Source organism: Budorcas taxicolor, chromosome 3 (assembly GCF_023091745.1).
Source record: "Budorcas taxicolor isolate Tak-1 chromosome 3, Takin1.1, whole genome shotgun sequence".
Taxonomy (NCBI): domain Eukaryota; kingdom Metazoa; phylum Chordata; class Mammalia; order Artiodactyla; family Bovidae; genus Budorcas; species Budorcas taxicolor.
This window is the reverse complement of record NC_068912.1, coordinates 108,165,982-108,190,902: the sequence shown is the minus strand read 5'-3', so window position 1 is coordinate 108,190,902 and position 24,921 is coordinate 108,165,982. Positions and strand designations below refer to the sequence as shown.

The 24,921-nt window shown below is 46.0% G+C and overlaps 1 protein-coding gene across 1 annotated transcript in view; it reads right to left on the bottom strand.

Moving 5' to 3' along the window:
* INPP5B (inositol polyphosphate-5-phosphatase B) overlaps positions 1 to 24,921 on the bottom strand; it is a 51,590-nt gene that overhangs the window by 15,064 nt on the left and 11,605 nt on the right. Inside the window, 7 exon segments of the mRNA XM_052637019.1 lie at positions 184 to 295; positions 1,923 to 2,110; positions 2,748 to 2,864; positions 3,483 to 3,597; positions 5,340 to 5,441; positions 6,560 to 6,727; positions 8,503 to 8,599. Of these exon segments, the coding sequence (XP_052492979.1) occupies positions 184 to 295; positions 1,923 to 2,110; positions 2,748 to 2,864; positions 3,483 to 3,597; positions 5,340 to 5,441; positions 6,560 to 6,727; positions 8,503 to 8,599 (899 nt within the window).

Sequence of the window (24,921 nt, the reverse complement as noted above, 5' to 3'; positions counted from 1 at the left end):
CCAGTGGGGCAGACAGCTGTAGGAGAGGGAGCACAGATGGAGGAAAGAAAGGAACGGCGGGCGCCAGCTCCCCAGACGAGGAAGAAGAGGCGCAGCTGGGCAGCCAGGCTTTCTGCGCCCTCCCGTGGGGCGTGGGAAGGGCAACAACAGCTGCCTGAAGAGCGCCCGGGTGGCCGCTGGTACCTGGTCATACGCATACAGCGTTTGAAAGGCCTTCTCTTCGATGAGTTTTTTCACTTTTTCCACATCCGGATCTTCTATCCTGTAGTTGAGGTCCCCCAGCCACAAGATCACGCTGCGGGGACAGAGCACAAAGGGCACAGGGATTAGGAGGGGCTTCGCCCACCCTATCCGGCGTGCTTCTGACAGAAGGCTCCGGAGGCTACGTCTCTTGGGAGCTGCGTGGGGAAGGAACTTGGCTGCTCAGGGTCTCTTTTCCTCTTGCCATCCCATTTCACATCATGTCTAGCATGCCGCTTACTCAGTTATCTTGGTCCAAGTTCACCGGCAACAGCCTTGTGTTCGCCTTGACTATTTTATTCCCATACAGCTGGAAAGGGAGGAGGGCACGGCAACCCACTCCAGTATTCTTGCCTGGAGAATCCCATGGACAGAGGAGCCTGGCAGGCTACAGTCCATAGGGTCACAAAGAGTCAGACACGACTGAAGCGACCAAGCACAGCTGGCAAGATAGTCTAATAAGATCTAAAAGCAAGACAATAATTTACCTCTCCTGGGAAGAGGGGGAAAGATCAAGTATTGGGAGTCCTGTCAATCACTCAGGGACCCCAAGCCAGATGCCACGATGCTGCCTCTGCCTCCATGCACACTCGAGCCTCCAAAGCACGCTCTTAGCCTTTGTTTCTGGAGCAGAGTTCCTCTGAAACAAAGCCTGACCTGTCCAGTGGCGTCTTGGTTTAACCACCACTGTGTTACCAGCCAGCTCCTTCTGCAGAACGCAACAGGTGTTTTCTTACACCTGCTGCTTTGGGAACACGATCACTGGATGCTCCCAGGTGACACTGCACATCCCATGAAGACCAATACTGCTCTACGTGAAGCCAAGAGCCAGGTTATGAGAGAAGCCGCATGGCAGCACACAGACACTAAAATGAATGCGCCCACGAGCTAAATTCAGACAAGCTGACATGCAGCCTCACACATTGGGTCAGCAGAATGGAAGACCCAGTCCCTGCTAGGTCCCCTGGAGACGGAAAGCCATTCTGGCAACTTCCAGCACACCAATCAAGATGGTCCTATGGACGCAGCAGGCGGATGAGAGGTTGGGCTCTGTGTACTCCCTGGCAGACACCACAGCCCCAGTGGCTTCTTCCTTGTTATAAGAAGAAGGAGCGTAAGTTTCAAGTGTTACTGTAAAGTCTGAAATTCCAATATGCCCTGAGTTTAGACAAAGAGCAAGTACTGGAGATAAATGAAATAAAGAGAACGAACATTAGCACAAGACACCCCAAGCAGCTGCAACCACAGCTCCAAAATGTTGAACCGAGAGGCAAAAAAAACGGCGTGAAGACTGGGAAATGCAGCCCCATCCACAACCGCACATGCTTCTGGAGACAACAGGCAGACAGAGCCCTGAACCATGCTTCTAAAACCTGCGCTCAAGACGCCCACTCTGGCGAGGCTTTTCTCACAATGCTGCATCAAGGCGGACTGTGTTAAAAAAATCTTACACATTTTCCAGGAACAAATGGTGTCTGAGAAAATTCGAGAGGTTGGCCAGATGGTAAGTGGGGAAACTAAAAATTTCCAAGAGGTGTAATCCCGGTATAACCGAGAGTTGGCTGAGAGTTCCCGCTCAGGTGGTGGGAAGCCTCCCCCGGTCCCCTCCCTAATGAAACAGAGAGCCCTCGGCTTGGACTGTGCAGCCCGGCACACTACTTGGGGTGGAAGGCCAGACTCACTCGTGCTTGCTGATGGTGAGAGGGGGCAGGCTTGGGTCGACCTGACAGAACTGCATTCGAGAACAAATGTCTTTGTAGTCCTGGTTCCTCCTCTCGTACTCCTCCGTGTGGGCTGCCAGGTGGGAATTGACCACGCAGATGCTGGTGTTGTGAAACCGGAACCGGATGGCCACGCCCCCTTTGTTACCCTGTGAAAGGGAGCCCAGAAAAGGCACAGTTCCCAACTTCACTGTGATAGTCATTCAAACCTGTGGGCTTTCAAAATGTTCTCTTTTAGTCAGTCTGTGTCACAATCCCGGGAGATGAGTAAAGCAGGGTTACATATTTATAGGTGGGAAAACAAATGCAAGAAGACAGAAGGACCAGGCAGCCAGCGGCGAAGGCGAGTCCACTCTGCAATAGATTGCAGGCAAGCCACACACTCTCCCTCCCCCCCGGGAAGCTAAGCTCACAACCTAAAAGGAGGACTGTAACAGGTTCGAGAAGAAAAACAGTAAACCTATTATTAGCATTCTTTCTTTCTTTCCCTTGGTGATCCAATAAAGCTTCTGCGACATGGGTCATACATTAAATGGAAGGACCCACTTGGAGGCTCCAGAGTGGAGCGGCCGTGAGGATGAGGGCTAACTGGGCAAGTCAGCCAGCAAGTCACCAAAATACAATTTCAGAATGGCCTCCTCCATCAGTTCCTGCTAGATCATGAGGGAACAGTTCATCTCGTGATGCCAGTACCCTCAAGCTGGGACACAGGTAGTTGTGGTATCATGAGAAGCAGGCTCGAGACCTTAGGGACAAAGGCCCTCCCTGTACCAACCAGGAACTCACCATTCTCCCCATGATTCCTGTCCCTACTGTCTCAGCTTCCACTTCTGAGATGTACGCGGCATGCTCCTGTTTGACATATAGCAGCAGCATAATCCCAACCAGTCGGATGAGCTTCACCTGGAAGAGAAGCATGCATTCAAGTCACGGTATTAATGGGGAGTTGAAAGGAAAAGTGGACGGGAAGCTGGCTGTGAGGACTCCTATATCTCCTGCTCCACACCAGGAAACAGGGTAATTACCCGACTCACTGACCACATCCTGTGATAACCTCAGCAGCCTACAGGTGCCGAGACCTGAGAAGCCTCTCCTGGAACTGAACATCACACCATCAATAGGACTTCCTTCCTCCCTTCCTTTCTAGCTGGCTGTGTCATCACTGCTGTGAAGGGGCCTTCTCTAGTTGCTGCGAGGTGGGGGCTACTCATTGTTGCGGTGTGCGGGCTTCTCATTGTGGTGGTTCTATGGAGCACAGGCTCGAGAAATGCAGGCTTCCGTAGTTGTAGTGTGTGGGCTCGGCAGTTGCTGCTCGTGGGCTTACTTGCCCTGAGGCACGTGGGATCTTCCCGGACCAGGGATCGAACCCATGTCCTCTGCATTGGCAGCCAGAGTCTCAAGCTCTGGACCACCACCCATTAGGGCTGGCTTTTGATGAAAGTCGCAGCAGAAGTGAAAAGTTGTCTTAGCATTTCCCTGCATGGCAACACAAAGTCAGAAGGTCCCGGACTCTTCTCATACCTTTGCATATTTGGCGTCTGGATGAAGACCCTCTGATACAGCTTTAAACCACTCTTCCTCCTTTGGGGTATCGTGGAAGAAAAAGGCTTCCTTACTCAGATCAAGCTCCTGGAACCTATTAGGAGAAGCAACCAGTCAGGGAGTAGAGAAGGGTAATGTGCGGGATGGCACATTCTCAGATTGGTTAAGCTGTGTAAGGCCTACCTTTCTAGCTAAACTGCAAGACCCTCAGAGGAAGAAAAACAAACACTTAGAGACAAAGGACTAAAGGCCCAGGAACGTACCAGGTGCTTTCTCAAGCAGTGGCCCTTTTCATCTTCATAATGAGCCTGAAGTACTTGGAAGAGTCTCCAGTCTTTACATCCCGAGATCACTAGCTCACATAAGCACCAGGCGGCAAACAGATGGAAACCTGCTGCTGCTGCTAAGTCGCTTCAGTCATGTCTGACCTGTGCGACCCCATAGATGGCAGCCTACCAGGCTCCGCCGTCCCTGGGACTTTCCAGGCAAGAACACTGGAGTGGGTTACCGTTTCCTTCCCCAATGCATGAAAGTGAAAAGTGAAAGTGAAGTTGCTCAGTCGTGTCTGACTCTTCGCGACCCCATGGACTGCAGCCTACCAGGCGCCTCCATCCACGGGATTTTTCAGGCAAGAGTACTGGAGTGGGTTACCACTGCCTTCTCCGAGATTGAAACCTGCTACTGCTGCTAAGTCATGTCAGTCGTGTCCGACTCTGTGCGACCCCATAGACAGAAGCCCACCAGGCTCCTCTGTCCCTGGGATTCTCCAGGCAAGAACACTGGAGTGGGTTGCCATTTCCTTCTCCAATGCATGAAAGTGAAAGTGAAGTCACTCAGTCGTGTCTGACTCTTAGCAACCTCATGGACTGCAGCCTACGAGGCTCCTCTGTCCACAGGATTTCCCAGGCAAGAGTACTGGAGTGGGGTGCCATTGCCTTCTTCAGATTGAAACCTAGCTCTCTATAAATTCCCAATTCTAGTCGCTTTATACGTTACCACCCAGGCTTCTTTGCTGCTCCCTCCCCAACAACAATATTTGGGACAGTGGTAAGAAGACAGTAGGTGTGGGGAAAAAAAAAAAGACTGATGGATGGGGCCCTCCCTTTTAAAATATTTAATTATTTGGCTGTGCCAGGTCTTAGTTGGGCTTCCCTTGTGGCTCAGCTGGTAAAGAATCTGCCTGCAGTGTGGGAGACCTGGGTTCGATCCCTGGGTTGGGAAGATCCCCTGGAGAAGGGAAAGACTACCCACTCCAGTATTCTGGCCTGGAGAATTCCATGGACTGTATAGTCCATGGGGTCACAAAGAGTCAGACACGACTGAGTGACTTTCCCTTTCATTTTCAGGTCTTAGTTGTGGCACGAAGGATCTTCAAGGTGGCCTGTCGGATCCAGTCCCTTCACCAGGGACTGAACCTAGGTCCCCTGCATCGGGAGCACAGTCTTAGCCACTGGACCACCAAGGAAGTCCCTGGATGGGGCCTTTTTTTTTTTTTCTTTTAACCTTCTTTCCCTCACAAAAGATATTTTTGCTTTGTAACCAACAAAGCTTTGAATGTCTAAGTAATAAAATTCAGTTCAAGGTGTATGCTTTTAACAGAGGGTTGCACTCAAAATTAAATATTAGCATTCCAATACCAAGCACATCACTTTAATAGTGCCAGAAATTTGTTTACTACGAGGAAGCACAGGAACAGAGGAGCAGCTGTTATTAAGCATACGCTCGTTTTTCAATCCCTTCACCTGCTGTGAAGTCTCAGTTACAGATTCATGCCCCCATCCCTTCAACCACAGCTACACATTCTGAAAAATGCAGAGACAACTAGAAGACACTCACCCCACACAGTACACATCTGGGGCCTGGGTATCGTGGCTGAGCCAGGGCCGGAGGCACTCCTTGGGGGACTGTCCATTCACATTGTACGTTCCTACAAAAAATCTGTTGCCAAAGACAATCAGCTGGTCACTTGGGAGGACTATGGACACAACGGGGAGAGCACTGGATGCTGATTCTGGCTGGTTTCAGTCTCTGTGGGCTGGAATTTGAAGACTTAAGAAACGTCACGGCCATCCTAGACAAGTGACTGTGGCACCAAGGGGTGACCTGCAGTCTGCCAGGACATCTGTTGCTTTTGGGATAACTTCAGACAGTAGAGACCCACTTTGAACATTTCTACTTAGCTTTAATAGCCATTAGACAGTCACAATCCACAAAATGACTATGTCCTGTGTGTGCTACTGAAATGAAAAGAGAAAAAAGTACCCTGGCAACTACTTTTGGAAAGAAAGCAATACCAGTGTTCACATCATTCACTAGGGTTTTTTTCTGTTCGATTTCGGGTTTTTTTTTGGAAACTTTTTATTTTGTATTGGGGTATAGCCGATTAACAATGTTGTGATAGTTTCAGGTAAGCAGCAAGGGAACTCAGTCATACATATCCATGCATCCATTCTCCCCCAAACTCCCCTCCCATCCAGGCTGCCACATAACATTGAGCAGAGTTCCACGTGCTCTACAGCAGGTCCTTGTTGGTTATCCGTTTTAAATATAACAGTGTGTACATGTCCATCCCAAACTCCCTAAGACAATTCACTATCTAGATCCCTAGAAGCAACATTACTTTGTTTTATAGTCCCCATGCAGTGATTTAAAAAGACCTGGCAAACCTGCACCCTTTATTCATGTAATTTTCAATCATTTTGTCTAAAAAGATTACCAATCACTAACTTCATGTGATTGATTTCAATTCAAACAACTTTCTTTAAAGGCCCCAAATGACCTAGAGATACACAGAGGCATAACCAAAAATCAAGATCCCTCTCCTCCTTCCACACAGGGGTATCTTCAAATATTTCTGCAACTGTTTGTTGCAAGTTGTGTCATTCCCACCATAACACACCTCCCACGATGCCTGGCCCGAAAAGGCACAGAATAAATGCCTGCCAAGGAAGAGTGAAAGGAATCACTCATTCAGAAAATGATGGGAGTGATTCTGTAGGGTCAGAGAGCTGAGCGATCACTTGGCTGTGGAAACAGTCTAAGATTCAGCGAGCTACCTGAAGTTCTGGATGTAGGTATAATCCTCTTCTTTCTGTATTAGATGTGATTTCACAATTGTATCTCGCAGTCCAAACTTCTGCATGGATAAAATGTGAGCCTTGTCTGATACTGTGATAGTAGAGGAGCGAACCATGTTGCTTATTTCAGATTTGGACTTGTTCTGTCTAGAAAAACAAACAAACAAAAATGTTTCTATTGAAAGTTTTTATCAGGGCTTGAGCCTGGTGGCTCAGTGGCAAAAGAATCTGTCTGCCAATGCAAGAGACCCCGATTTGATCCCTGATCCGGGAAGAGCCTACATGCTGTGGAGCAACTAAGCCCATGTGCCTAAAAAAAAAGGGGGGGGGGGTAAAAAAAGAGAGAGAAAAAGTTTTTATCGTATTTTTTTGGCCACACCACACGACATGCAGGATCTTAGTTCCCCGACCAGGGAATCGAACCCAAGCCCCCTGCAGTGAAAATGCAGAGCATTAATCACTGGACCACCAGGGAAGCCCCCTTATATGTTGTTGATTGTATAGTACATTGATCCAGAGATGTTAAGTTTTATAGAATCTCAGACCACAAGGAAACCTGGAAGATAATCTAATCTAGCCCTTCATTTTTCAAATGAGAAAAATGAGACCCAGCATCATGAATGATCCATGAGGCTGGATGGCAGCAGACTGTGAATTAGAACTCGGTTTAGACAGTATTCTTTCTGGACTCTGGGTCTCATGTAACAAGACTATACAACTGTCTAGATCTTTTGACTTGATAATTCTACTGGATCTCTATTCCACAGGAATAATCTGTAATAAAAAAGAAAAGCAGTAAAATTTATATTTTTTTATTATTTGTGTAGTTTTCATAGCCATACTAAAAATTATTCAAATGCCAACATTTAAGGTTAAAGAAAAATAAATATAAAGTTAAGGGAAATTTGACATATAACAGAATCCTAATAAATGCTCAAAAACCTTTTGTTGAAATTACTTAATGAACTAAGATATATTATATAAAACATTTGAGACAATTTCTGACATTTATTCATAAATGCCATTTAAGTACTTAATATTAGATGGTGATGTATTAATACATACTAACGAAGGCTACGTAAAAATGCATCTGTGTGTATCAGGAAGGCTCAAAAGTGAGTTGAGAATGATAGGTTTAGCTACATTTAAAGCGCAGGGATTGCTCGTCGCTATTTAGGTGCATAATTTAAAGTGAAAGTGTTAATAGCTCAGCTGTGTCCGACTCCTTGCGGCCCCATGTACTGTAGTGCGCCAGGCTCCTCTGTCCATGGACTTCTCCAGGCCAGAGTACTGGAGTGGGTTGCCATTCCTTTCTCCAGAGGCTCTTCCCAACCCAGGGATGGAACGCAGGTCGCCTGCATTGCAGGCAGATTCTTCACCGTCCGAGCCAGCTGGGAAGCCAGACACATGGAAGCTTTTATCTCGGCCAGATGATTCCAGCTATGATCAGTCGGGGGGACTGGAGTATACACTAGATATAACGGCATTAGGAAAGAGAAAGGAGCAAATAAAAACGAGGGGAAAGGCATCTTCCGAGTGAAGACGCTTCTAAAAGAACGAGGGGGAGAAATCCAGTGTGTCTGATCTACATTTCCGAGGTAGGGTTAGACTTCAGTTTCAGATCCTAGATCTGCCAGCTGCTAGTTCTGGATCTTGGGTGAGTTATAAAACGTCTCTTCTTCATCTGTTTCCCTACTTGTGAAACAGAGAAAATAATGGTACCTACCTCTTAGGTTAAGGGAAGATAATCCGTGTAAGTGTATGATGCGTGGCACATTACATAGTAAATGCTCAATAAAAGTCTAACATGCCCGAGGCCAGTGACTGTGGGACAGCATACGTTATGCACCGTAGTGGCCTCAGCTCTTCAGTGAGGAAAACCGCGGCCCCAAGAGGCACAAGTGCAAGGAAAGCTGCGTTACCTTGAGAGCGAGTTTTCTGGTTTATTCTGACCCCAGGAGCTTTGGTCCACAGGCAGGCCCTTCCCATTTGGTCTCAGCTCGTCAGAGGAAGAACCACCTGTGGGGAGAGGGAAGGAATGAAAACACATATATGTTTTAATGTAGGGGTCCCCAACCTCTGGCGTCTAATGCCTGATGATCTGAAGTGGAGCTGATGTAATAATAATAAAAAGAAAGTGCACAATAAATGTAATGTATTTGAATCATCAGGGAGCAGGGAGAAACCATCTCCCCACCCCCTGGCCCTTGGAAAAATTGTCTTCCGTGAAATTGCTCCCTGGTGCCAAAAGGTTAGGGACTGCTGCTCTACCATACAGACCACAGCTTCTCAAACTTCGGTCTGCGAATTAATGGTGATTTACATATTGCTTGAAGGCATAGGAAAGGCCTAAACTAGTGTCTGTATGAAGTTCCCACAGAGCAGGTCCAGGATGGGGGTGGGGGGTGGGAGCGGTGGTGGAGGGAGGTATTTCATCCAGATGTCTTTACTGCTGAAAACACGACTCTCCCAACTAGTCTGACCCGCTCTTCTTGGAGATGGAATGCATTACAGAAGGAACAAAGCTAAGAAATCTGCAGACCTAAGATGTATCATCAGCTCTGCTGGTTTTTCATCTTTTGACTTTGGGCAACCATCTAACGTCCCCTGATCTCAGTAACCTGACCTGTCTTGCCCTCCTCACAGGTTTATTGTGGGGCTCAAATAGCTGGCATGTGAGTAAGCACTTTGAAAGCCACACAATATATTATGAAATACAATGTAGTCATCTTATTACCATTTGCTGTGAGTGAGACTTCAGCTTCAAGGACCAAGAAGGCAAAGGTGAGAGAAGTAAAACCGGGAAGGCCTAGAACATGCTCTAGAACATGAGTAGCCCTTGTCGTTGTCAACAAACTGCCCTGAAAACCAAGGAGCCCGAGGACTTGCAACAAAGAAATACTTGGGGAAATCTGGCAAACCAAGAGAAACCAGAAAAGGAAAATTAATCTGCCAATTTATTGCTTCTTTGCTCCTTAAAAGCCAGATTCCTTGTTAACAGGGAACTGCGTGAAGAAGTCATAGAGAGATGCTGCTTCGATACACAAGGTACATGGAGCAACTATGGGCGTGAAGCATCACTAAGGAATTCTGCTCTGAAGACTATCACTAAACATGGATTTGTCAACCATGCGTTCACAGCAATGGGAGGGAAAAAAAAACACAACAACTTTGGAGTTGAGAAAGAAAACACAGTCATTCACAACATGAAAATAATTACATTTCAATGCTTCTAATCAATCACCAAGGGCTTTCAATTCTGCTTCCTAAATTGCATCTCAAGTCAATATATTCTCCATATCTCTCTACTAGTTTAAGTTACCAACAATTCCTTGGAACTAGTTGAAAGAGACCTCAATTAATCTCCCTGCCTCCTCTCTCACCCCACCCTCTCTAATCTAATCTCCACACTGTGGCCAGAGGATTTTTTTAAAATCTGATAATATAACACCTTTAAAAAGCTCCCCATTGGATAAATCCAAACCCCTTAATACAGCTGCCAAGTGTCTTCTCAGTCTGGCTCCTGCCCACCTCTCCAGCCACATCACTATCTCCTATCTCCTTGAAAGCTGTAGTCCAAGTATACTAAAGTTACTGCAGTTATACAACGATCCCATCGGAAGCAGACTTCCTTCTTCCTCACTCTGCTTTACACGGCTAACTCCTACCCATCCTGTGGCCAGAAGCTAGCAAACAGCTTTTTCTGTAAACGGCCAGAGGGTTAACATCCTAGCTTTGCAGGCCTCATAGTCTGCCACTATTCAACTCTGCCATTAGAGTGTTAAAGCAACTATAAGCATGGCAGTATTCCAATAAAACTTTATGGTCATTGATGTTTACATACTGCATAATTTCCACATGTCACAAAATATTATTTTCTTTTAGTTCTTTCCAAACGTTTAAAAATGTAGAAACTATTCTTAGTTCATGGGCTGTACCCAAAGCAGGCAGCATGCAGCTCTGGCCCAGGGGACTGTAGTTAGCCAACCCCCGGAGTACGGCACATCTTAGAGGCCATTTCTTCTAAGAAGCCTTCTCTGACTCCTCCCAGACCGGTTCAGAGGCTCTAACAGGGACGTTCCCATAGCTCCCTGTACTTCTCCTATCACAGCCTTGATGGCTGTGTATTGTCTACCCATTAGCCTGTAAGCTTCCAGAAGACAAGGCTATGCCTCAGTACTAATCCCATTTGATATCGAATCTTACACATCTGTATTCATTTTTTTTTTATTGGATGCTATTTCCACTAAAATGTAAGCTGTATGAAATGAGGACTTTGTCATCTGTATGCCACTTTCCAGGGACTTGGAGCAGTAACGGTATTCAATGTATTAAATGTAACCAGTAGGAAACTTAAGTTGAAGTCGAGCTCTACCATCATCTTCCTGTGTTACTTCCTCTCTTTGGGTCTACTTCATCTATAAAGTTAAAAAAAGAAAAACTCATAGAGCTTCACGACACGCAAAGGCAAACTCAGGAATAACGCTTAGACTCTTTCTGCACGTCAGTGCTTTCTGAGGACTCCGTCAGGCTATGTCTCGGGGAACAAGTGGTTTGTCCCTGTGGACTTTGCTTCCATCCAGAGCGGGCAGTGTACAGACTGGGAAACCACCTTGCTGACCTGTATCTTGTCGATCCCTCCACCCCATATCTCTCTCAGGACTCAGTCCAGCAAGAACTGGAAAGTCGTCATTCATGACTTCATGTATGGAAACTTTAAGGCACCGTTGGGGGAATTTCCAGCCACAGGGCAGCCTTCTCGGAATTTCTTCTCTCCTGAATCTGGCACGGAAGTCGGCTGTCAGCAGCTCTTTACCAAGTTCACCATCGCACAGCCCATGGTTCCCTCTCTAGCCACAGCTTCCTGCCCTTCCTCTTCTCCCGCTTCCCAACTCCCTCTCTGCTCTTTTTCCAACCTCAGACCTCCAATCCCTTGTCACTCAACCTTACAGGTGACATCTGTATTGTTTTCCTGTTTTCCCATGTTCCCAAAGTCCTATAAATCCTCTCTCCTAAATATTTTTATACCCGACCGTCTCCCCATCCCTACTGCCATGTCTTAGTTTAGGCCCTTAATATGCCTGGAAAGCACACTCAGGGATTTCCCTGCTGCCATTCTCATCCCCTCCAGTGTATTCTGCCAGCTGCTAGAAGAAAACGCAGATCTGAGCAGGTCTTTATTAAGCAGGGCTTAATAACTTCTAACACCTTCGTAACAAAACCCAAACCTCTAAGTACTACATACAAGAACCTTTATAATTAGCCCCAGACTACCTCTCCAGACCCATCTTCCACACCCCCTGACTCAAACCATTCCTCTCGGGACTTCCCTGGTGGTCTAGTGGTTAAAATCCATCCTCCAATGCAGGGGACAGAGGTTCAGTCTCTGGTCTGGGAAGATTCTACATGCTGCGGGGCAACAAGGCCCGTGTGCCACAACTGCTGAAGCCTGTGTGCCTAAAGCCTGTGCTCGGCAACGAGAGAAGCCACTGCAGTGAGAAGGCAGACTTACACCCGCTCGCCTCGGCTGGGGAAAGCCTGTGCTCAGCAACAAAGATGCAGCACAACCAGAAATAAACAAATAACTTTTTAAAAAAGATTTGTGAATAAACAGAGATTTTAAAACAAACACTCCTTTCTCACCCCTAATCCAGTCACACCAAAACCATTTACCTTTTTAAGGGTAACCCAGTGGTTAGGACTCTGCGCTTTCACTGCCGAGGGTGGTGGGTGACATTTATCTTTTTAAATGTTGCCTCCAACCCACCCCTGATCCTCGGTATAGCTTAACCACCCCTCAAATACACCTTCATGTGAAGGTGAAGTCACTCAGTCATGTCGACTCTTTGTGACCCCGTGGACTGTAGCCTACCAGGCTTCTCCATCAATGGGATTCTCCAGGCAAGAATACCGGAGTGGGTTACCATTTCCTTCTCCAGGGGATCTTCCCGACCCAGGGACCGAACCCGGATCTCCCGCATTGGAGGCAGATGCTTTAACCTCTGAGCCACTAGGGAAGCCCATTACACCTTCATGTAGGAAACTTCAAACTCAGCTCAGGAGTTATCTCCTTTGAAAAGCCCTCTGGGGCCCTCTCCTCCTTCTTACATACCTAGTGCTCACCTCTAAGGCATGTATTTATCACAAAGGAATTGTAACCACCTTTAACTCTTTTCATCCATCTTTTTTCTTTAGTTAGACCTCCGCTTCTGGGGGAGAGGGCAATGGCAACCCACTCCAGTACTCGTGCCTGGAAAATCCCATGGATGGAGGAGGCTAGGAGGCTGCAGTCTATGGGGTTGTAAAGAGTCAGACACGACTGAGCGACTTCACTTTCACTTTCATGCATTGGAGAAGGAAATAGCAACCCATCTCAGTGTTCTTGCCTGGAGAATCCCAGGGACGGTGGAGCCTGGTGGGCTGCCATCTATGAGGTCACACAGAGTTGGACACAACTGAAATGACTTAGCAGCAGCAACAGCAGCAGCTTCTGGGAGCAGGGACTGATGTTTTTCCTCACTGTTTCCATGCACGCATGCTATGCATGCTAAGTCACTTTAGTAATGTCTTTGTGACCCCATGGAATGCAGCCTGCCAGGCTCCTCTGTCCACGAGATTTCCCAGGCAAGAATACTGGAGTGGGTTGCCATTTCCTTCTCCAGGGGATCTTCCGAACCTGGGGATTGAACCCTCTTATGGTGCATCTCCTGCATTGCAGGTGGATTCTTTACCCACTGAGCCACCTGGGACACCCCTATCCCGGCCTGCCACAACATATGAAATGTACCAGGCAGTCAATAACCACATACTGAACAAACAGCCTAAGGGCAAGGATTAAGATCAAAGTAATTTCTGGGTGTTTTTTTTCTGGGTGCTTTCTGATGCTCACCTTTCATACCTACAATTGAAACTATGTCCAAGTAAGAACCTCCTAGTAGGTAAATCAAGAGTGATAACTGCAGCTCGACCTAGATGTGCAGAACTACCATTTTTCATGTGAATTCTGTGCACTGCTTATACCCACACCCCTCTCACACACCTGTCTAAATAGTAACACTGCTCCTGGAGGCACCTTTTTGGCCCAGCCAGCAGTATCAGTTCTGTTCAGTCACTCAGTCGTGTCCGACTCTTTGTGACCCCATGGACTGCAGCACAGCAGGCTTCCCTGTCCATCACCAACACCTGGAGCTTACTCAAACTCATGTCCACTGAGTCCATGATGCCATCCAACCATCTCATCCTCTGTTGTCCCCTTCTCCTCCCACCTTCAATCTTTCCCAGCACCAGGGTCTTTTCTAGTGAGTCAGTTCTTCACATCAGGTGGCCAAAGTATTAGAATTTCAGCTTCAGCATCAATCCTTCCAATGAATATTCAGGACTGATTTCCTTTAGGATGGACTGACTGGATCTCCTTGCAGTCCAAGGGACTCTCAAGAGTCTTCTCCAACACCACAGTTCAGAACCATCAGTTCTTCAGTGCTCAGCTTTCTTTATGGTTCAATTGTCACATCCATATGTGACTACTGGAAAAACCACAGCTTTGACTATATAGACCTTTGTTGGCAAAGTAATGTCTCTGCTGTTTAATAGGCTGTCTAGGTCGGTCATAGCTTTTCTTCCAAGGAGCAAGTGTCTTTTAATTTCAAGTCTGCAGTCACCATCTGCAGTGATTTTGGAGCCCCCCCAAAATAAAGTCCCTCACAGTTTCCATCGTTTCCCCATCTATTTGCTATGAAGTGATGGGACTGGATGCCATGATCTTAGTTTTCTGAATGCTGAGCTTTAAGCCAACTTTTTTACAATCCTCGTTCACTTTCATCAAGAGGCTCTTTAGTTTCATCACTCACCTAGAGCCAGACATCCTGGACTGCAAAGTCAAGTGGGCCTTAGGAAGCACCACTAAGAACAAGCTAGTGGAGGTGATGGAATTCCAGTTGAGCTATTTCAAACCCTGAAAGATGATGCTGTGAAAGTGTTGCACTCAATATGCCAGCAAATTTGGAAAACTCAGCAGTGGCCGCAGGGCTGGAAAAGGTCAGTTTTCATTCCAATTCCAAAGAAAGGCAATGCCAAAGAATGTTCAAACTACTGCACAACTGCACTCATCTCACAGGTTAGCAAAGTAATGCTCAAAATTCTCCAATCCAGGCTTCAACAGTATGTGAACCTGAACTTCCAGATGTTCAAGCTGGATTTAGAAAAGGCAGAGGAACCAGAGATCAAATTGCCAACATCTGCTGGATCATCGAAAAAGCAAGAGAGTTCCAGAAAAACATCTGCTTTATTGACTATGCCAAAGCCTTTGACTGTGTGGGGTCACAACAAACTATGGAAAATTCTTAAAGCAGCAGTATAACCTAATACAGATCCACAATCCCTTATCTGAAACCCTTGGGGCCAAGTGTATCTTGGAATTCAAAATTGGGGGATTTTAGAAAGGTAACACATAATATGTGTTGTATGTTATACAGCACCCAACAGAGTCAAGGGAACATCCAGAAATCAATCACTTCAATATCTCCTTAGTGCAACTTATGAGTAGTAATGCTTAGTGGGATAAATAAAGCCTATAAATAGTCTCCTTCTCAGTTCAGACAAGTCTTAACTGCCAAATTGAGCTTGAGCCAAACTTAGGGAAAAAAAATTTTTTTCCCATCTTCAGAGCTTTCAGGACTTCAGAAATGCTGATAAAGGATTAAGGGTGGTAGTTAAGAGCATGGCCTACATGCATCAGAAAAGACTGGAATATGTCTATGTACATATATACCACATGTTTATAAATATACATATATATGTATATATTTAGACACACACATATACCCATGGGAAAGTCAGAAAAGCATACACTAAAGGTCAATAGTAGTTATTTCATAGTGGTAATTTTTTTTTCCGTTTTGCTTATAGGTACTTTCAAAGTTAGATATAATAAGATGTATTTTTTGGTGTATATATATATTCAGTTCAGTTCAGTTCAGTCGCTCAGTCGTGTCCAACTCTTTGCGACCCCATGAACCGCAGCACGCCAGGCCTCCCTGTCCATCACCAACTCCTGGAGTTCACTCAGATTCACGTCCATCGAGTCAGTGATGCCATTCAGCCATCTCATCCTCTGTCGTCCCCTTCTCCTCCTGCCCCCAATCCCTCCCAGCATCACAGTCTTTTCCAATGAGTCAACTCTTCACATGAGGTGGCCAAAGTACTGGAGTTTCAGCTTTAGCATCATTCCTTCCAAAGAAATCTCAGGGCTGATCTCTTTCAGAATGGATTGGTTGGATCTCCTTGCAGTCCAAGGGACTCTCAAGAGTCTTCTCCAACACCACAGTTCAAAAGCATCAATTCTTCGGCACTCAGCCTTCTTCACAGTCCAACTCTCACATCCATACATGACCACAGGAAAAACCATAGCCTTGACTAGACGGACCTTTGTTGACAAAGTAATGTCTCTGCTTTTGAATATGCTATCTAGGTTGGTCACAACTTTCCTTCTAAGGAGTAAGTGTCTTTTAATTTCATGGCTGCAATCACCATCTGCAGTGATTTTGGAGCCCCCAAAAATAAAGTCTGACACTGTTTCAACTGTTTCCCCATCTATCTGCCATGAAGTGATGGGACCGGATGCCATGATCTTTGTTTTCTGAATGTTGCGCTTTAAGCCAACTTTTTCACTCTCCTCTTTCACTTTCCTCAAGAGCCTTTTTAGTTCCTCTTCACTTTCTGCCATAAGGGTGGTGTCATCTGCATATCTGAGGTTATTGATATTTCTCCTGGTAATCTTGATTCCAGCTTGTGCTTCTTCCAATCCAGCATTTGTTAAATAAGCAGGATGACAATATACAGCCTCAACGTCCTCCTTTTCCTATTTGGAACCAGTCTGTTGTTCCATGTCCAGTTCTAACTGTTGCTTCCTGACCTGCATACAGATTTCTCAAGAGGCAGGTTAGGTAGTCTGGTATTCCCATCTCTTTCAGAATCTTCCAGTTTATTGTGATCCACACAGTCAAAGGCTTTGGCATAGTCAATAAAGCAGAAATAGATGTTTTTCTGGAACTCTCTTGCTTTTCCCATGATCCAGCATATATATATATACATACACACATGGGCTTCCTTTGTGGCTCAGCTAGTAAAGAATCCATCCGCAATGCGGGAGACCTGGGTTCAATCCCTGGGTTGGGAAGATCCCCTGGAGAAGGGAAAGGCTACCCACTCCAATAAATTCAGGCCTGGAGAATTCCATCGACTGTGCACCATGGGGTTGCAAAGAATCGGACACGATTGAGGGACTTACTTTCACTTCACTTCATACTATAAATATATAAGTACTATATACACACATCCTGGAGTATGAAACGGCTACCCACTCCAGTATTCTTGCTTGGAAGGTCCCATGGACAGAGGAACCTGGCAGGATACAGTCCACAGGGTTGCACAGAATCAAGTACAACTGAGTACATACACACAAACATGTTCAGTTCAGTTGCTCAGCTGTGTCCGACTCTCTGTGACCCCATGGACTGTATGCAGCCCTCCAGGCTCCTCTGTCCATGGGATTTTGCAGGCATGAATACTGGAGTGGGTTGCCATTTCCTTCTCCAGGGGATCATCCCAACCTAGGGATCAAACAAGCATCTCTTACATCACCTGCATTAACCGACAGGTTCTTTACCATTAGCACCACCTGGGAAGTATATATGTACATCAGTTCAGTTCAATTCAGTCACTGAGTCATGTCCGACTCTTTGCGACCCCATGGACTTCAGTGCGCCAGGCTTTCCTGTATGTCACCAACTCGTGAAGCTTGCTTAAACTCATGTCTGAGCTGGTGATGCCACCTAACCATCTCATCCTCCTGCCTTCAATCTTTCCCAGAATCAGAGTCTTTTCCAATGAGTCAGTTCTTTGCATCACGTAGCCAGTGATTGATTTCTGTACTGGAGGTTCAACTTCAGCATCAGTCCTTCCAATGAATATTCAGGACTACTTTCCCTTAGGATAGACTGGTTGGATCTCCTTACAGTCCAAGGGACTCTCAAGAGTCTTCTCCAATACCACAGTTCAAAAGCATCAATTCTTCAGTGCTCAGCTTTCTTTACAGTTCAACTCTCACATTCATACATGACTGCTGGAAAAACCATAGCTTTGACTAGACAGAGTTTTGTCCGCAAAGTAATGTCTCTGCTTTTTAATATGCTGTCTAGGCTTTTCTTCCAAGGAGCAAGCATCTTTTAATTTCATGGCTGCAGTCACAATCTGCCGTGAAAAAAAATAACGTCTCTCAGTGTTTCCCTTGTTTCCCTACCTAGGATGGGACTGGATGCCATGATCTTAGTTTTCTGAATGTTGAGTTTTAAGCCAGCTTTTTCACTCTCCTCTTTCACTTTCATCAAGACGCTCTTCAGTTCCTCTTCGCTTTCTGCCATAAGGGTGGTGCATCTGTGTATCTGAGGTTACTAATATTTCTCTTGGCAATTTTGATTTCAGCTTGTGCTTCATCCACCCTGGCATTTCACATGATGTACTCTGCATATAAATTAAATAAGCAGGGTAACAATATACAACCTTGATGTACTCCTTTCCCAATTTGGAACCAGTTTGTTGTTCCATGTCCAGTTGGAACTGTTGCTTCTTGACCTGCATACACATTTCTCAGAACCAGATAAAGCGGTCTGGTACTCCCATTTCTTTAAGAATTTTCCAGTTTGTTGTGATCCACACAGTCAGAGGCTTTGTTGTACATAGCATGTACATATATGTACACAGCACTATATATATATATGTACACACACACACACACACACACACATATAGAGAGAGAGAGAAAGAGGCTGTGGAGTCAGACTTGGTTCCATTTCTGGCCCTGCTACTTACCAGCTCTATGACCTTGAAGAAGTTATCTCACTTCTCTAAGTTTCTGCTTCCTGAACTAAACAAAGATAGCAGTATCTGCCTATGACTGCTGTCTTCTTTTCCTGTGATTAATCGAGGCTACCCCTCACTGCGTGACCAGAAGGGGCTCTAGAAGTCAAGCCAGCAAATTCAAATCAAAATTCAAGCACTCTATTTATTTTGAGCTCCTCTTGCCCTGGTTTCCCCTTGCGTGTCCCCCAGTTTTTCACAGGTTTTCCCAAGATCCAGACCAGTGCGATTCAACAGATGATGGAAATGGTCTATAACTACACCACCCCAAAGAGTAGCTACTAGCTACCCTTGAACAGCTAAAATGTGGCAAGAGTGAATGAGAAATTGAATTGTTAATTTTGAATGCCTAGAGTAAATTTAAATAGCCGCACTGACCAGGGTCTACTACACTGGCCGCTGCAGCTCTAGGCCTGGCTCTTCTCTTCTCCGAGAATCATGGGCCATCACAGTCAGTTCCAAACAGAGCTACCCAGCTCTAACTGGGATCAGGCCCTCCACTGCTCACGTCTCTGCGCATGGATGGGTCCCACGTAAAGCTGAGCTTTGACTTCTGGGCTTCCGCTGGGCTCTCCCTTCTGTCACAGCCCTGTCATCTCCCTGTCACCCTGGTTTGCCAACCCGCCCTTCACTCACCACTCTCCTTGGGCCGCCAGGGCCGGTCAGCCACCCGCCTCTTCATTCTCACCGCTGCCTTCCCCCAGGCCTCCTCTCCTCGCCTATTACATCAAAAGCCTCCCAACGAGAGAGGTTCCTGCTTCTCCTGACACCATCTGCTAATTTTGTCTCTGGACTTGGCCAGGTTAAACTCTGATTTCATCTCTCCCTGCTCTAAAACTTCCAGTATTACACCACTGCCTGCAGGTGAAGGTCCAAAACTGGTTGGACTGGCACAGGAAAGGCCCTTTGCAGACTGGTCCTGCGTTCTCTCCCCATCTGCCACCTGAAGACAGCCGACTGAATCAACAGACAGGTTCCCCGTGCACGTTGCCCTCACTCTGACTTCTGGACCCCTCTCCTCAAAGTCCAGCCTCAACTCCTCCCCCACCAAGCCCTCCACGACCACACCAGCCCTCGGCAGTCATTTCTCTCAATTCTGAAGGCCTTCCAGTCTGTATGACTTGTCTAGCATTTTAAGGGTCATTTGAGTGTTTTTGGAAAAGCCATGGGGCTTTGGAATAAAATGACCTGGCCATTTTACCAGCTGCATCCACAACCTCACAGGAAACCTCAAGCAAACTACTTCATTTGTTTCCTCATTTGTAAAATGATGATAACACTACTACACTTGAAGAGAGGCCAAAAGAATAAACAAATTAAATTCTAAACAGGTCAAGAACCTCGCACAATGCCAGGTACACAGCATATACGCAGGAATGGTTAGTTCTCTTCCCTCTGCCTTGCCACTCCTCATCCGCCTCGGCCTTGATATAATGATGATGGTCATTTGCCGAGTCCCCTCTAATACGAACAGCTAGGCTTGCGCTACGTGCTTCATGTGTTATTTCTGATTATTGGCCTCATTTTACAAATAAGGATACTGAGGTCCAGAAGAGGGAGCAGACATGCCCAGCGACACAGAGCTAGCCCAGTAAACGGCACAGTTGACATTAACAGTCCGAACTCCACAGCCTCCCTTTTGCCAACATGAGCACAACATCTTCAAGGAAACTATGAACTCTTAGGAGTAAGTACTACATGGAGACAAGGATTAAATCGGTCTGGATAACAAAGCAAAAGTACCACCCTGGTCTGCACAGGCTGTGTGGGTGTGTGGCTGTTGCTACTGGGTGACAATCATATCCTGCCCCTTTCTGAGCATCTACTAGACAAGCCTAGAAGGTGGTGTCCCTATCTCCTCAGTCACCGGCCCTGGCATTCCATTTCCAGCACACTAGAAGAACCTGCAAAACCATGTGAGCAAATTACTCGGCAGTTCCAATAGGCAGGATTAACGCTTCTTGATACTGGGTACACACCACCAGGGGGCCGTCCCACGGCCTCTCTGAGTCTAAGACAAGGCAACACATACTAGCAAGAGACTCATTCACTTTACAAGGAATCAGACCGATCCCGATCTAGTTACCCAGACCCAAAGTCAGACTGTGTTAACGATGACAACGATAGTAATATTATCATGAATAATATTAATCGCAAATACTTAAGGCTTACTGCATGTCAGGCATGGTTTTAACCTCCGTATGTATACTTAATCTTCACAACACCTCCATGAGGGTACAGAGAGGGCAAGTAACCTGCCCAAGAACACACAGCTAATAAACAGTACAGAAGTGACGTCGCTCAGTCGTGTCCGACTCTTTGCGACCCCGTGGACTGCAGCCCACTGGCTCCTCTGTGCATGGGATTTTCCAGGCAAGAATACTGGAGTGGGTTTCCATTTCCTTCTCCAGGGCATCTTCCCGACCCAGGAATCGAACCCAGGTCTCCCGCATTGCGGGCAGGCGCAGGCAGACGCTTTAACCTCTGAGCCATCAGGAAGCCCTTTAAACAGTACAGACAGGATTCAAACCCAGGGAATATGGGTCAAGAGTCTGTGCGGTTAATCAAAAACTATACTATCAGAAAAAGGTGACATGCAGAAAGCATTTCTTGCAGAGGAAATAATTCCAGTGCAGAGACACGGCATCATGATATGCTCAGAAATAAGTCATAACAAGTAGTATAAATAAGTAGACACACAAAGTTTTGCTTGAGAAGCATCAAGGGATACAAAAGAAGAGTGTTAGGGTTAGGGCTCAAGCATTAGATTCAGACAGATGACATGAATTCTATTCTCACAGTTACTTACCCTCTCTGAGCCTTAGTCTCTCCATGTGAAAAATGGACATCCTCTTACAGAGCTTTTCTGTGCACTGGGTGAGGCCCATAGTGTTTACTAAATGTTAACTGCCAGTGATAATAACAGTTGTAATCGATTTTTATGTATAACTATAATTTTATTGTTTTAATTTATTAGGAATAGGTTTTTATTATGTGTATTAAGGCCAAACTGTGAGACTTTGAATGCCATGTGGAGTTTGGATTTGACTCTTATGACCAAAGGGAACTAAATACACAGTGCACATGGGGCAAAGAGCTCTTGAGAGAAGCCCATAGCCCAGGGCACCCAGCATTAAACAGAATGGAAAGAGTCAGTGATTCCTAGTCCAACATGGTAACCAACCCAAACAGTGCTGTTACTTTTTTGAAAATCAAATAACCATGCTTCTTAGTCCTTTCTTTTTGTCTTCCTTTCTTTAAAAAAAAAAAAAATTTCCCACCATCTCATGGCTTTAGAAAAAAGCACCATAGACTTTAACAATTCACGTGAGCAGAGGCACCTCTAAAGACACATCCCAGGCCCCGCAAACCTGCAAACCCTGGTCTCAAAATGCAATTTGCCCCCTGTGCAAATCCAACTTGAGCTCTTATTGTTGTTTAGTCACTCAGTAGTGTCCGACTCTTTGAGGCCCCATGGACAGTAGCCCACCAGGCTCCTCTGTCCATGAGATTTCCCAGGCAAGAATACTGAAGTGAGCTGCCATCTCCTTCTCCAGGGGATCTTCCTGATCCAGGCATAGAACCTGCATCTCCTACACTGGCAGATGGATTCTTTACCCCTGTGCCACCAGGGAAGCCCCCAATTTAGGTTAGCAAGGACTAAGTAAATATCACTAGCTTAGCTTCTGGGGAAAGACTGCGACCGTGCAATTACTTTTCAGCCACAGGTTATAATGGTCACAGGCTACTGGAGAAATGACTTGACTTTTTCCTTCAGGCTCTCTCTTTGCTGGCCTTCTGTGAACTGTCTGGGGTCTGGTGATAAAACTGAAAGAGAAGTGGGCAAAAGCAAACCAGGAAGGGGTTGAGGGGTGGAAAGAAGGGCAGAAACTGCTCAAAGAGGAAGGGGGCAGGCATCCTTCAGGCAACAAAGCACTGGAGCTAGGACCGGTTCAGGTCTCGAAGACAACGGACATTTTTTGAGCATCTACTGATATACAAGGCTTTGGGCTGGCATTCGGGGAGGAGACAGAATACAAAATGCTAAGAGGAGCACCTTCGAGCTTGTACAAATGCAGATGAATGAACAGCCAACAAAGATGAAAAAACACAGAAATAATAAGCAATCAGGTCTGAAGTAAGAGGAAATGAAGGTGAGTTGGGGACGATAAGGCTCAACAGAGGGGCTGAGGCCAGGCCTGCAGGACTCAGAAGTCACACTAAAGAATCTGAACTTTATTCCGCAGGCTATAGGGAGTGGTGCAGCATTCAAGTTCACAAACAAAACAGCAGGGCGTGATAAAAGTTACCCTCTAAGGCAAGCCCCAAGGGAGGAGGACACCTAGGGGAAGCCTTGCAGAGTCAGCACTGCACTAGTCAAGTGAGAGGACACCAACGAGAACCACTGGGACTTAATCTCTTTACTTTTCAAAAGATTTTTAAATTGCAGGGAAAAAATGGACCAAATGTGGTTATTAGACATGGGGAGGGGAGAGTCAAGGATGACTGAGGTTTTTAGCGATTGTATTGACAGAAAAGAAACTGGAGGAAGGAAAGGAGTAAAGAAGAGAATGAATGTTGTAACTTGGAACAAACCAGCCTAGGAAAGGCCCTGAGAAGTGCAGCCAGTTTCTAAGCTCTTGGAGGTGGGCATCTGCAAATCCTAACCGGTTTTCCCAGAGGAAGCCCCCCCTCCTCCAAACTTGAATTTCTTCACTCCTATGAGACCTTCCAGGAGGCAAACCTTCACTCCTATCTTACAGACGGGAGAGAGGAAAGTCAAGAGGTATGTCCAGTGTGATATTAACATGCAGTAGTAAAAATAAAAATTAAAGTAGGCCACATAGACATATACTTTGCTCAAATCCTCAGCCTTCATACTTGGAGCTTCAGTTCGCATATGCACCACTGGTAAAATCTACAAGTTTGTTACAGTAGATTTTAAGCAGCAAACAAAACAAGCAAGCTAGTGAGCGTCTCTGTCTCCAGACTCTCTTTCCTCTAGTAAATATTGATGCCTCCCTCTTCCTGAACCTTCTGTCCCTGAGGACTTTCCTGTGCAAAGCGCCCCTTCTAAGGGAATGTTTGTGGGTCATCTCACTTGCTCCATGCTCCCACTGTAAAATTCCAAGACAGCCTGTTTTCTGAAGGAGAGAAAAGTCTTCAGGGGATTCTCCTGTTCAAGAAACAAACACAAGGGGAATGGAGAAGGGAACAACACAAGAAGGAAGAAAAAGGAACACAGTTCTCTTTTGTTTAAAGAAACAAAGTGAGCCCAGTTAATTTGCTTAGGAGCCAGCAGAGCTTCCCACAAAGGTGGAGATGATGGGCAAGAGTTCTACGTGTAAGATAAACATCTAGGAAAATTCATTTTCTGTGCTAAAAGGGTATGTCAGTCACACAGATTTTATTTATTAAGAGGAGGAGGAGGAGCAAGGAGACTGACTGACCCCAGGGGCTGTTTTTCCAACATTCTCACTGGCTTCTACCCTAGTAATCTAGGTTACCCTTTATGCTACCCTGAGTTATAAATAGTGTTCATTTCCTTTCTCAGGCCACACAGACTTCAATGCTTTATTTCCTGGGTCCAAGAGAAAAAATACCCATAGCGCATCTCATTCTGAATTTGAGTTACTACAAAGCCATCTCGTTTTCAATCAATCATGGAATCAGAAAACCACTTGAGAACACTGCAATGAGTCTGTTGTTACCATTTTCTTAAATTAGCCCAGAACAACCCCAGTGGGACTTCTGAGTGGCTGCTTCCTCTCTAGCCCATAGCTAAGAGTCCTCCAGAACACAGCTCCAGGTCTTTGAGTATGTGTGGGATGAGGCAGGTAAATATTTTACACAATGACAGGGTGAGCACTGAGTCAGAGGCAGATTCCCCAAGGGGTTTTCTGGATAAAAGCACCTTCAGTTGGCTAAACAGAAACAGGAAGGTATTTCTCTTTATTTCTTTTTAAGAAAAGAAAAAGCTATACCACAGAGCAGTTAACTAAGAGAAGAAGCAGAAAGATCCCCTACTCAAAACAGCTACTTGTCTGGGACCTATGTGAGGTCTTGGCACCTGAAGAGGCCAAGAGAATCAGATGAACAGGCTGTCACTCAACAAGGCTTATATCTCACTTCCACATCACAACTTAGCTCAAAGATCCTGGTCTGAACCTGAGAACAGACCCTAGACGAAAATTAGCTGCATTTCACCTTTCTGCAACCTCTACCAAGTTTGGCCTGACACTCCTGAATGCAGGAAAGACAAGTCAAGGGGAAGAAATGGACATTTTGGAGAGATGCATCCAAGTGAGATGTTTCCTTTCTCTACCAAAACAAAGGCAGGGAGTGAAAACCAGACTATCTTTGCCCCCCAAATAGCTAGACCTTGACTAGCCCCACAAGGTCGCCCTCCTGCTGAGCCGACCCCACAC